The 14,000-nt window shown below is 52.1% G+C and overlaps 1 protein-coding gene across 2 annotated transcripts in view; it reads right to left on the bottom strand.

The window, feature by feature from the left end:
* Nucleotides 1–14,000, bottom strand: part of ASCC2 (activating signal cointegrator 1 complex subunit 2) — a 45,753-nt gene that overhangs the window by 15,326 nt on the left and 16,427 nt on the right. For both annotated transcript variants that reach the window (XM_056116525.1, XM_056116526.1), the window contains 6 exons: nt 13,857–13,986; nt 8,528–8,595; nt 7,328–7,438; nt 5,471–5,583; nt 1,624–1,698; nt 22–129 (listed from right to left, as the gene is read on the bottom strand). In XM_056116525.1, the coding sequence (XP_055972500.1) occupies nt 22–129; nt 1,624–1,698; nt 5,471–5,583; nt 7,328–7,438; nt 8,528–8,595; nt 13,857–13,986 (605 nt within the window). The remainder of the gene's footprint in view (nt 1–21; nt 130–1,623; nt 1,699–5,470; nt 5,584–7,327; nt 7,439–8,527; nt 8,596–13,856; nt 13,987–14,000) is intronic.

Here is a 14,000-nt window from a genome sequence, read left to right as displayed (position 1 = left end):
CGATGGCTCCCCAGGGCGCACCTGCTTTCAAGAACCGGAAGAAGGCAGATCTGGTTCATGAGGATGTGGAAAATTTCCAGTAACTTCTTCCTGGAATGGGAGAGCCTCTGCCACAAGTCAGCGAGCAGCCTTAGGGGGTGGAGGGGAGGGAAAGATTAGGGAGCCAAAAAGACCTTGGGGAGGGGGGCTGCTGGGCCCTCTATCCCCAAACACACACACACAGATACATATAGACACACACACACACACATAGACACACAGACACACACACAGACACACATACACAGACACACAGACACATATACAGACACACAGACACACGCAGACACACACAGAAACAGAGACACACAGACACAGAGACACACAGACAGACACAGACATAGACAGACACACAGACACACAGACACACACAGACACACAGACACAGACACATACACATAGACACACACACGCAGACACACACAGAAACAGAGACACACAGACACAGAGACACACAGACAGACACACACATAGACAGACACACAGACACACACAGACACACACAGACACACAGACACAGACCTACACAGACACACAGACACATACACATAGACACACACACGCAGACACACACAGAAACAGAGACACACAGACACAGAGACACACAGACAGACACACACATAGACAGACACACAGACACACAGACACACACAGTCACACAGACACAGACCTACACAGACACACACAGACCTACACAGACACACACAGACACATACACAGACACATAGACACACAGACAGACACACACATAGACAGACAAACAGACACACACACAGACACACATCCACAGACCTACACAGACACACAGAGACATAGACACACACAGAAACATAGAGACACACAGACAGACACACACATAAACAGACGCACGGACACACACATAGACACAGACACCACAGACACACACATAGACACAGACACACAGGCACAGACACACATACACAGCCACACAGACGCACATACACAGACACAGACACACGCACACACGGACACATACAGACACACACAGAAACACAGAGACACACAGACAGAAACACACACATAGACATATAGACACACACATAGATACAGACATACAGACACACACAGACACACACACACAGACACACACATAGACACAGCTACACACAGACACAGCCACACAGATGCACATACAGACACAGACACACGCACACACAGATACATACAGACACACACACATAGACAAACAGACACACACAGACACAGACACACACACAGAAACACATACATACAGACAGACAGACAGACACACACACACACACACACACACACACACACACACACACACACCCCGGGCTGGGGCCAGACCTGTCTCGGTTTAAATAGTGGACTAACTGACAGGAGACAGCGGGCTGGGTGGCCAGAGCCGAAGCAGATGAGGGGGAACAGTTTAGACATTTGGGTCACCAGGGAAGAAGCGGGAGCTGGATGCTGCCCGGTTCGTGGCCCCCACCCCGAGATAAAGACAGGGCAGGGAGGGCCGGGCCGGTGCTGGAGTCTCTCTCTTTCCCTCTCGCCCACGGACCAACCGTAACGTGCTTCGCATTTTGTCCCCCTCCTCACTTGGGGTCTTCGAGCCTCCTCTTCTTAATGGCAGACTCCAGCTCGGGAATCGCTATTTCATAAAAGGAAGCCAGTCTGAGGAGGCACACGGTGAGAGGCGGGGTTAGCTCGCAAACAGCACGCTTCATTAAGAAACGAAAACCCACGGCAAACCCAAGGGAGCGGGGAGGCCCGTTTTCCTTCCTTCCTGCAGGGCTGGGAATCTCAGGAGGAAAGACACGCGCTCCACTGGTCAACCACACCGTCACCTCAGCTTCCTCCCGGGACCAGCCTCGCCCATCTCCAACCCACCCCAGACAGACTTCCCTCCCTGCAACACCCCCACTCCAGTCTGGTCCTGGGAAGCGCCTCAGGGGAGGTGATGGTTCTCCCATTCAGGCGGAAAACCAAGGCTCAGAGGGGCTCGCTGAGCAATGGAGGGACACACAGGACTGAGGTCTCGAGAGACACAATCAAGGGTCCTCCACGACGAAAACCAGCCGGCAGCCCTACCTCCTCCACCATCAGCTCGCATTCCTCTCTCTGGGACAGCCACCACCAACCTGGCAGAACCCAGCTTGTGTCTCATCTCAGCAACCTGCCCACCCCCCACCGACCCAGCTCCAACTCCAACTCTCCACCTCCACACTCTCCACTCCTGCTCACACGGCCAGGACAGTGGTCCCAGCAGCTTATGAGGCGATGGCCTCCCTCCTGCACTGTGGCCCTTCTTCTGTGCATCCTAAGTTTGCCTAAGCCACCAAGGCACCGCGAGGATGCTGCTGAATTTGCAGCAGCCCTGCGTCTGAAAACAGTGCTCTGTCGACTGGCTGCCTGCCGGCAACTGGGATCTTTCTAGCGAGTAGAGTGCTGAGGCAGTGGAGGGGAGTCAGGGCAAAAGAGGCCTTCCGAGGCCCCTGGTGTGGTGCACAGAAGAACACGAGTGAGGGCAGTTTGGTCCAGACAGAGGCAGGAGTTGCCGAGCTGGAGTGGGATGGGAAATGGGAAGGGTGGGCGATTTGGGGAGAGTCATGGATATTAAAGATGCATATGCCATCTGTTCCTGAGATTCGACTTCTAGGAACGTATCCCTCAGACGACGCAAAGGTGCAGAGTAACATGGGCGCAATGTCAGTCTGTTTTTGAGCATACTCAGTGGTGCTCCAGGGTAGGTCCTGGAGCAGTGCTCGGATATCCCTCCCAGATGTGCTGGAGGCAGGGGCTGAAACCAACTCCCGTGTGCAAAGCATGTGCTCCAGCCTTCAGAGTCACCTAGAGGGTCCTGCAAAGTGACGCTTTCTAGCATTTGGAGGTTCGGGTCAGGGTATCTCCCAGGCAACGTTCAAGGGGCTTCAGCTAATCAGGCGAGATGGTCCATTGCTCAGACGATGCTGCTGGGGTTCAGCTGTGTTGGGGGCCACCAGTGCCAACCTGGTAGTGCTGGGGGTGGGACATGGAGTGCCAGAGATGGAACTTGAGTCTCTCACACATAAAACGCATGCTCTGATTCTTTATAGCCTTTTTTTATTTTTGAGGGGGGGTTGTGGAGAGGTGTTGGGCCACACCCGGTGATGCTCAAGGCTCAGGCAATCATATGTGGTTCTGGGAATTGAACCCAGATTGGCTGCATACAAGGCAAGTGTTATTCCCTCTTTACTACTGCTCTGGCCACTTCACAGCCTTTTTTGGGGCGCAATAGTGAACAACTAGAAAAAACCTAACCATCTAACTATGGAGTCTGGAGCCAGAATGATAGTACAGTGGGTAGGGCTTGCACACGGCCCACCTGAGTTCAATCCCTGAAATCCCATATGGTCCCCTGAGTATCACCAGGACTAATTCCTGAGTAGAGAGTCAGGAGTAACCTCTGAGTATAGTTGTATGTGACACAAAATCAAACAAAAACAAAAACAAAAAACAACACACACAAAAAACCATTACTACAGAGTCTGGCATCCCACAGAATAGAACTGAGCAAAGAATGAGGGTGCCTTTTTTTTTTTTAAATTCAGTAATTTAAAAGTCAAATGCAACCGGAAATGTATGCAGCCTGGTAAGTGCTCTGAGGGAAAGCTCATGCCTTGCATGCATGAGACCTGGATTCGATCCCCAATATTGGAAAAAGAAAAGAAAGGGGAAAACAGTAAACAGTACCAATAGTACTTATGATATAGCAGCATTAAATTTTAAAATGGGTGCAGGCAACATAAAGTACATATTTGCTTATAAATGTACATGCGTATCTCTGTAATCGTCCACAAAAAAATCTAAAACAGTGGTCATGTATGAAGAGCAGAAGCAGTGAAGGAGACTTTCCTCTACATAGGAACAAAAGGCTAAGTCTGACATGAGCTCTTGTGATTTTAACTTCCTTTATTGTGGTTGTTTTGGGGTCACATCCAGCACTGATCGGGGGCTACTCCTGAGGGGGGCTGCATGTGGTGTGGGGATGGAGTCCGGGCCTTTCAGCATGCGAAGCAGGAGCTCATGTCCTTGGAGCTCTCTCCCCAGCCAAGACACCATTCCCAGACAAGCCCTTCCTTCTGGGAGAGGTGCGTCTGGGCGCCTTATTCTAACATTCTCCAGAAAGGTGATGAGCCCTCATCTCTGATTTCAAGAGCTGAAGGCCAGGGGCTGGGGTCAGAGCACCAGCTGTCATCTTTGGCACACGTCAGTGCTAGATAAATGTCTTGCTGAATGGGCAAGAAAAAGACCAAACAGACAGAATGCTGGAAGAGACAGGATTAGGGAACTCCCGGAAGGTCCTGCAAAGGGCAGGGAGAGACACCTGACAAAAACTGCAGCCAAAGGACACTGAGAACAGGCGACGAGCAGCCGCCCCCTCACCCCTCAGTCTCACTGCACAAAAAGCCACAAATCCCTTGTGCTCAGGGGACAGAGTGACTCCCGCCAGCCCACATCCTCCTCCATCTTTCTTCACCCCAGCGGCATGTTCCCAAGACTCCTTTTCCATTAAAGCCCCCAGTGGCTCCCTACTGTCGACAGAACAAAGGCCTGTCCCCTGCCAAGACCTCTCTGTCTGACTTCCGCTGACCCCTTTGGGCTCTGTTCCCTGCTGTCCTGGACTCAGTCTCCCAGAACACATGTTGGGCTGACACACTTCCACTCGGCCTGCCTGGAATGCCCGTTATTGCCTCGGTTACCTTTCTCTGGCTGTGAGGTCCTTGCTCATTCTCCCAGACCGCCCGTCAAACCTCCTCTGCTTCTGAGAGACTGTGCCTGCCACCATGCGTTCCCACAGCACTGCCTACACAGTAACAACAGCTGGTCCCGCAGGGGAGCACATCTGCTTGGCTCTCTGTACTAGATTTCCCTTGGACTAGATTCTACATTCCTCAGATCTGCTCTTTTTTCTCTCGTTTTTGTTTTGTGTATGTGTGTGTGTGGCGGGGGAGCACACTTGGTGGTGCGCAGGACTTACTCCTGGCTCTGCACCCAGGGATCACTCCTGGCTGTATCGGGGGACCATAATGAGATGCTGGGGATCGAACCTGAGTCGGCTAGGTATAAGGCAAGCGCCCTACCTGCTATACTATGACTCCGACCCCTTCTCTCTTGCTTCACTGTGCCTGCCCATGAGAGAGGCTCAGGAACAAAACAGAACTGATCTGATACTGCCCTGTTCCGATGGTCGGTTATTATCCCTTTCCCGTTCCCCTATCCTTAGCCCCATGGGAATGCTTCTAAAACACAGGCTCTGGTGTCAGCAGGAGCCTTATCTTCTTCACTGCCCTGTCCTCCCCCAGGCTGGAAGACAGCCCGGCACATTCTCAACACTCCATAAATGTTTGCTGGATGAGTATGTGAGCCCGAGTCTCTACTCCAACAGCCAGAGCTTCCCCTGTACCTGCAACAGAAGTCGTGCTTCTGGAATGTCTGGCAGGCCGACGGGAAGATATCCAGGAAGGCCCAGAGTGTAGTGCAGGTGTCACAAAGGTAGAGAACAACGTCCTTTAATTCCTGTCGCCAGAAGGAAACACTGCGTTATTCTCCCTGGTGCTGACAAAGCTGACCAGCTTTGGGGATGCCTCACGACCTGAGCAAAGCCTGCCCAGTCCATCTCCTGGGGGCCTGGTGGGCCTCCCCAACGCTACCCCACAACCTAGAGGGGTACTTCTAGCTCTAGAAGCACATTTCTTTTTTTTTTTTTTGCTTTTTGGGTCACACCCGGTGATTCACAAGGGTACTCCTGGCTCTGCACTCAGGAATTACTCCTGGTGGTGCTTGGGGGACCATATGGGATGCTGGGAATCGAATCCGGGTCGGCCGTGTGCAAGGCAAACACCCTACTCGCTGTGCTACCACTACAGTCGCAGAAGCACCATTCTTGACAGCGAAAGGAGAACCAACATGAGTCTAAAGACAAGCCCTCCAGTCGGACACAGAATGTACATCCGAGTGAGGACAAATCTATCATATCCACTCCTTTCTTGATGCCCTGGTATTTTGAAAATGTATAGAACCTTCTCATCCACTTGCCTATTTCTCTATGTTTTTGCTTGTATCCTTTTTGGGCCATACCTAGGGGTGCTCAGGGCTTACTCCCAGCTCTGAGCTCAGAGATCACTCCTGGCAGGGCTTGCAGGACCTTATGGGATACAGGGATTGAACTGGGTAAGTGGTATGCAAGGCAAGCACCCCCCCTCCCCGCCCCCCGCCACTGCACTAGTACTCCATACCATTCTTTATTTTTGGTTTCTGGGCTTACTCCTGGCTGTGTGCTCAGGGATGGCTCCTGATGAGCTTCAGACTCAGGGGACAATATGAGGTGTCAGGGATCACACCCAGGTCAGCTGCGTGCAAGGCAAGCACCCTACCCATTGTACTATTGTTCTGGCCACTGTCCTATTTCTCATGCCGATTCTAAAATGTCAGCTGGGCTGATGTTAGGATGTCCAATTTACAGGTAAGAAAACAGGAGTGAAGCAGCTCCTGACTGCCTTGTTACTGCACTACCACCAGCATTGGGCACCAGGCCTGCCAGGTGTGTACACTCCTTAAGCTGATGCAGGAAATACAATCTGTGTTACTGTAGCACATTTGAGAGTGAGCCACCGGTGGTACACGCTGGCATCAATGAGTTCAATACCTTCCTTCTGCCTGCCGGCACCAGTTCCCTGAGAACACAGGCTGGGTTTGCTCTGGCTACAGGCCCAGCACCGGCTTGGCCCATGCGAACAACATTCGAGTAAAATTGCTGAATGAGGTGGCGGATTAAGAGGTCCGCACCCCACAACTTTACCTCTCTGGAATTTGAGTTCCCTGTTCTTCCCACTAGGCCATAAAGAAAAGGGGAAAAATTAAAATAAATAAATAAATAAATTGAAGACCAAGCTGGAGCGATAGCACAGCGGTAGGGCATTTGCCTTGCGCGCAGACAGCCTGGCTGATCCGGGTTCAATTCCTCCGCCCCTCTTGGAGAGCCCGGCAAGCTACCGAGAGTATCTCGCCTACATAGCAAAGCCTGCAAGCTACCCGTGACTATTCGATATGCCACACAGTAACAAGTCTCACGATGGAAATGTTACTGAGCCCGCTCGAGCAAATCGATGAATAACGGAAGTACCGTGACCGTGAAATTGAAGACTGCTAAAATGCCTGCATGTGGGAGGAGCATAGCTGCTTATGGGATAGACTAAGAGCAGGGAAGGGGGCTGCGGGCTCCAAGGAGGCAGGAAGAGGCAGGCCGAGGGCGCGACCTTACCAGGAGAGGCATGTGGCTGGGGGTTACCGGGCCTCTCTCTTCGAGCTTCTGCGGGGTGGCACTGGCCCCATCCCTGTGCAAACCACAGTGCTGGAGGATATTGCTGAAGACCTGCGGATGCAAGAGGAGACCTGTCACAGCCATGGTGTGGACTCCTGTCCGGCAGCCAGAGGGCTAAGCTGACCACTGCCCAGTGCCTTTGGCGAATAAGGTGCCCCTGTTCCCCAGGGGCAGCTGCAGCAATGACCTTCACAGATGGTATGATCTTCATGGAGGGCAGGGTCAGCAGTGGAAGAAGCGGTAAGGTGGGGTTATCGAGTTCCCCTTTTTATGGGACTATGGTAAAGAGGAAGATGACAACCCCCTAAATCCTGCAGATAGAAGCTTGGTGAGTGTATGACAATGAAGACTTAAGGTACACAGGCAGTAATAAAGAGCAGGTTTTGAGGTCTCCTGGAGATGGGGGTATAGGAACAATGGGAATGCCATTAAAACGAAGGCAAATCACCTGTAAGGGGGAATTTAGAGTCTATAGCAAAATCATAGAAGTTTCGTAGCTGACCGGTTAAAACTTCATTGTTAAAGTTTTACCATACTTGGTTACATACTCAGTATGTAACTAGCCTAAAGTTCACCACAGACATGGACTGAAGAGACAGTACAATGGGTTAATCCCGGGCACCACATATGGTCCCCCGAAGTTACCAAGAGTGATCCCTAAGTATAGAGCCAGAAATAAGCTCTGAGCACAACTAGGTGTGGCCCCAAAACGCAACAAGTGAAAATTTACCACGGACATGAATATCTCCTGGTAGTGGGATGACAGGCGGGTACTGGGCCATACCCAGCATGCTCAGGGCTTATACCTGGCTTTGAGCTCAGGGATCAATCCCGACAGTGCTGAGGGGATCACGGTCAGCTACATACAAGGCCAGAGGACCTGCACCCGCACCCCTGTACTGATCTCTCTGGCCCTCTTTCTGCTTTTTGATGCTTTTGTATCCAGAACATTACCCTTTGGTAAAACATTTTTACAAAACTTTCAAGCATTAAGGAGAGAAACAAAGGTCTCACAGGGGGGCTACTATTAGAGGAATGTGGCTATCTAGACCCTCTGGAGTGGGTCTAGAGGCCTGAAGGGGGCTTGGGAATAAACGTTTCCGGATTCTTCCAGGAAGCCAAGGAGCAGCAGGCAAGTACCTGAAGGATGGTGGGCAGGGTTTCATCCAGGTCACTGTAGTAACTTGGCTGTTGGACAAAGATGTTTCCTGAAGAGAGAAGAGAAAGGGAGAGCTGGGAAGCGACGGGAGGTGGAGGGGCTGCCCGTGTGCCCTTTCTCCCCTTTCCGAAGCCTGCCTGACTGTGTTGCGGCAATCCTGACCCCCGGGCCCTGCTGGCACAGAGCTTTGGCCCAGCCAAGAAACTTCCCCAGGGTGAGGGAGGCACCTCTCTCAGTACAATCTAACCTTTTACGGACGCCTGCCTCATGAATTATGTGAAAGATCTGTCCTGGTCAAACCAGCTCGCCCTCGTGTCCCTGCAGAGTGATCACGCCTGGGCACCGTGCCTGGAGTGACGGCACCGGCTCTGCAGTGGGAGTCAGTCACCCAGGAAGACCAGGACATGTGATCTCATAAACCTGCATGTGGTAAGCCCCGGGCTCTGGCCAGGCCACGCCTGCAATAATTCGGGGAGAGCAGGGTGGGGACGGGGGGGACAGACGCTCTGGAAATTCACTGAGCCGTAGGGGGAGTCTTGGGGGCTGGCTCTGAAAATTCTCTGGGCCATGGCTTCTGTCTTCCCTCAAGGTGAGGAGCTCGAGAGGGCCCTCTGGCAGGGTGGCCATTCAGACACACACACATAGATACACACAAATACACACAGACAGACAGACAGACAGACAGACACACACACACACACACACACAACACAGTGGCTGTTCTTAGCAGCCACTGCTTCTCGCTGAGTGTTTACTGGCCTCCTGGGGCGCTGCTGTGAGTGTAAGTTAGAGCATATGGCGAGAGGAACAGAAACCAAGTGTTCCTGCGGCCCAAATGGTGAGGGAGGGTGGCAGGGAGCCTCGAAGCCAGCTGGGGGCACGATGACATTAAATGCCAACACTCTTCTATGGCTGGCTTCTCCTTCCCACTATAATCCCAGCCTCGAGGACTGGCTGATGGTCAGGACGTTCTGAATGCTCACTATCCTCTGGCCCCGGGTCCGCCTGTCCTTGGTTCCCTTTGTGAATCCCCACAACCTTGTCCCCGTCCCCAGAGATCTGAAAAGGAAAGAGATCTGAGGCCAGATGGGTTCGGTGAGGGTGAGTCACTAGCCAGGGGTGCTTTCTGGAATGACATTCCTGGGTGCTACAGAGTTCTTCGAGCCCAGTGGGCTGCATCTCCCCAGCCGCGGCTCGCTCGATGCCTCCCATCTCCAGACGGGTCCTGCTCCCTCAGACCATGGTGGGGCTCTGGTCATCTGCACCCCACTCCTCATCCTGACAGGTAAGGTGCTCCTTCCCGTCCCCCTGGGCTCTTCCTCATAAATAAAGCCTTCCTACTGGCACCATCAAGGTCAAGTACAAACTTTTGCCCATGACACACAGAACCGTGTGCACGTGGCGCCTGCCAGCATCTCCGGCCACCCTTGTCCCTGCATTCCTCCCTCACACCGTCACCAACTTTCCAGAACAAACCCAGCCCCCTTCCCTCTGCCTGGGATTGCCACCCCCAACTCCCCTACTCCCCAAACACCCCAGTTAAGTCCACCATGAGGCAAGAGTTGCCTCTTCTGGGCAGCAATCAGGAGCAGGTCCCCTTGTTCACTCCCAGGGACACTGAGAGGTCCCCACTGTACCCTGACCCCCTGGCATGTTGAGGAGACTGGGAAGACTCTCCCCAGTCTTCCCACTGTCTGTTCATCCAGAAGACACTCTCCCAGCCCTCTGGATGCTGAAGCCGGAGTAACAGGGACGCTGTGTGAGCTTCAGAGATCCCTGCTCACCATCAATGACAGTGATCTGGGACTAGAGCTATAGTACAACAGGGAGGGCGTTTGCCTTGCACGTGGCTGACCCTGGTTCGATCCCCAGCATCCGATATGTTCCCCCAGGCACCTCCAGGAGTAATACTAGCTCCCCTTGCTTGCTTCTTTTCCCTAACAAACTTCTTATACCTGATCTGATTTGTGCAAAAGTTATAATGGGAGAGAAAGTAGCGCAGTCTCTTGCTGTGCCTTTGGTTCAAAGGTTGGAAAGAGGGGCTGGAGCAATAGCACTGCGGGAAGGCTGTTTGCCTTGCACGCAGCCGACCCTGGTTCGATTCCCAGCATCCCATATGGTCCTCCAAGCACCGCCAGGAGTGATTCCTGAGTGCAGAGCCAGGAGTAACCCCTGAGCATCGGCTGGTTGTGACCCAAAAAGCAAAAAAAAAAAAAAAAACAAAAAAAAAACCACACACACAATGAAAGCTAGAGTCAGTGACCCAGGGACCAGCGATAATATTACTTTGTTTGCAGGCAGCCTCAGTTCAATCTCCAGGGCCCCTGGCAGAGTGAGGAGTAAACCCTGAGCACAGTGAGGTATGGCTCACACACACACACACACACACACACACACACACACACACACACACGAGCGACCCCCAAAAATGAGGGGCATTGACAGCCAACAGCATTCTCACCCCTCCCTCACTGCCTGACTTGGACTAGAGCCAGATGTCACCGCCCACTACATCACACAGCTCTCTTGCACCCAGCAGATCTAAGGTGGACCTTGCCTCTGTTCCCAGCCTACTCCCACCACTTCTGAAGGCCCCTTTGCTGCGTAAGATACTGGCTGTGCCAGCACTGTTCAAACGTCTCCCTCCAGATGACTTCACAAAGCGCTGACTGACGCTGCCCAGGGCCTTTCCCTTCAACAGTGCGAACAGGTTCCTGGGTACATACCCATACTGGAAGCACCGGCTGCCTCCATGGTCTCCACGCTCCTGACCCAATGCAGCCAGACCAGTCCACTACCGGCTGGCTCCTCACCCTGCTCTCAGGATCTGATCACAGCGAGAGACCCCACTCCCCAGGGCTGCCTCATGCCAGGCACTCTTCACCCCCTTTCGCAGTCAATGCCTGCAACAATCCTATAAAAGCAGGCAAATCTTTTTTTTTTTTTTCTTCCATCCTTTGGATGAAGCACAGAGTAAGTGACTTGGTCAGAAAAGTACAGCCAAGGAATAGAGTTATGATGTATCAGGCAAGCCAACCCTTTTCTGGGGGTAGGGTGATTTTATTTATTTATTTTGGTTTTGGGGCCGTACCTAGCAGTGCTCAGGTTCACTCCTGGAAGTGCTCAGTGAACTATATATGGAGTGTCGGGAACTGAACCCAGGCCAGCCACATACAAGGCAAACTCCGTACTTAGTGTTCTAGTTCTCTGGAGGATTTTTGGCTTTTTTTGGCCATACCCAGTGGTGCACGGGGATCACTCCTGGAGGTGCTCAGGGGATCATATGGTACAGGGATTGAAACAGGGTTGGCCACATTTAAGGCAAGCACTTTAATCCCTGTACTATATCTCTGCCCATGTATATTTTTTTAACCATCAAAAACTAATGTTTCTGAAGTACAAAAGTGGCCCTCCCTGGTCTGGCCCTTCCTGTCTCCCAGCATTGTCCTCTGGAATGTTCTGCTAGAACAGAACTGTCTGACTAATTGTGCTTGCCTCTGCTTGGTCACCCCAGCCTCTTTGTCTACAGTATAATTATTAAAGGTCTTTCCCTGGGAAAATAAAATAAATCAATGGATAATCAGGCAATAATTAGATCTGAAGGTTGCTGAACTGAAAGGAGTGGATGTGAAATTTCACAGAGAGGATACTCCAAAATGTTCTTCCAAAATGCATAAAGTCTGCGAGGAGATAATTACCAAGGGGTTGTCTCTGGCTGCACGAATTTGCTAATTGCTTTCTGTTTTCTCTTATACTCTTCCAAAATTTTCTAAATTAACATCAATTACCTTTCCTTGTTGGGGGAAAAGAGGAAGGAATGAAGAAACCCTGTTTTTTGTTTGTTTTGGTTCACAGGCATACCTAATAGTGCTTGGGCCTTACTCCTGACTCTGTGCTCAGGTATCACTCCTGGCTGTGCTTGGGGGACCCTAAGCGGTACTGGGGAGTCAGCTGGGGTTGGCAGTGCCTTCCCCTGTACTCTCTCTCCAGCCCTAAAAACCATTTTCAGGGACAACTCAGCTCTGTGACCAGGCATTTAGAAGACTGTGTCCTACATTCTTGGCATGAGAGAATAGCTGACAGTAGCAGTCCCTGGCGAGCCCCTCTTGGGACCTGCTGCCACCAGCTGGGACTCAAAAAGGAAGCATCTGGGGTGCTGTGGCCTCATTAGCATCCCCACAAAACTGCCTCTGGGGGAGCCTGCCTCCGGAGATGCCTTCCATAGCCGGAGTCCTCTCTGAACACCACCCCCAGGAATTCTCAGCACCCATGCAAATCATGGCCTCTGAGGCAGCTCCAGCAGGGAGGGGCCCTGGGTAAGAGACTCAGTTGTGACCTTGCAGGCAAGTCCCCTGGCCCGGTTCTTTACCTGTGATGGACGTCCTAAGAGCCCTCTGCCACAGGCCTGCCATGCAGAGCAATGGGGACAGCGTCCCAGAGACTTCCTCTTTGAGTCCCCGCTCAGAGGAGCACAGGGCCCTTGAGACTGCGCAGATCAAGTGAGCTCCCACCGCTGCTCCGTGGGGGGTGGAGATATACTTCCCCAGGACTTTAAACCACGTGGGGACACCCGGCTTGATACTAACACTCCAAGAGCCCAGAGGAGCTACATGCTCCCATTATTTTCTTCCTTTCCCTCAGTGCCATTCACTCATTTCTTCAGAGTTGATACTCACATAACTGTTAAATTCTTTTCTTTTTTTTTTTTTCTTTTTGGGTCACATCCAGCGATGCTCAGGGGTTACTCTTCGCTTTGCACTCAGGAATTACTCCGGCAGTGCTTGGGGGACCATATGGGATGCTGGGGATTGAACCTGGGTCGGCCGCATGCAAGGCAAACACCCTACATGCTGTACTATTGCTCCGGCCCCTAAATTCTTTATCTTTTTTTTTTCAGGGGTTTGTGGTGGGGTTATAGTATCTGGTGGTATTTGTAGACCATCCACAGGGGAGCATGCAATGTGTGTAATCAAACCCAGGGCGCCACACACGCAAGGCATGTGCTGTACCACTAAGCCACAACCCTGACCTATGTTTTTTTTTTTGGGGGGGGTGGGTTTCTGGGCCATACCCAAAGGGCACTCAGGGGCTACTCCTGCCCGCTGCCATTGCTCCCTGTCATGCGTGGGGGGACTGCAGATGCCTCTCACATGCAGGACCTGTGCTCCAGCCTTTTGAGCGTCCATCCCGGCCCCTCTTAAGTACACTTTAAGCCATGACCATTCATCATCCCCCTGTGCTCCTCAAAATGCTTGCTTTTGGAACCTCCAGTTGGGGATGTGGATGCTCCCAGGCTCATGTCCTACGTACCTATCATCTTCTGGAGGAGTGGCGAGTTGCCTTTTCCAAAGAGCACACAGAGGTCCAGAATCTTTGGGATGTCAAACAGGTAGTTATTGTAGAGGATTTCTCCAAACGCCGAGGGGGAAAAGAAATGATCCTAAGAACAGTGGA

Source organism: Sorex fumeus, unplaced genomic scaffold, assembly GCF_029834395.1.
Source record: "Sorex fumeus unplaced genomic scaffold, SorFum_2.1 ptg000032l, whole genome shotgun sequence".
Taxonomy (NCBI): domain Eukaryota; kingdom Metazoa; phylum Chordata; class Mammalia; order Eulipotyphla; family Soricidae; genus Sorex; species Sorex fumeus.
The sequence above is the reverse complement of the archived record's forward strand: the minus strand, read 5'-3'. Positions and strand labels throughout refer to the sequence as shown.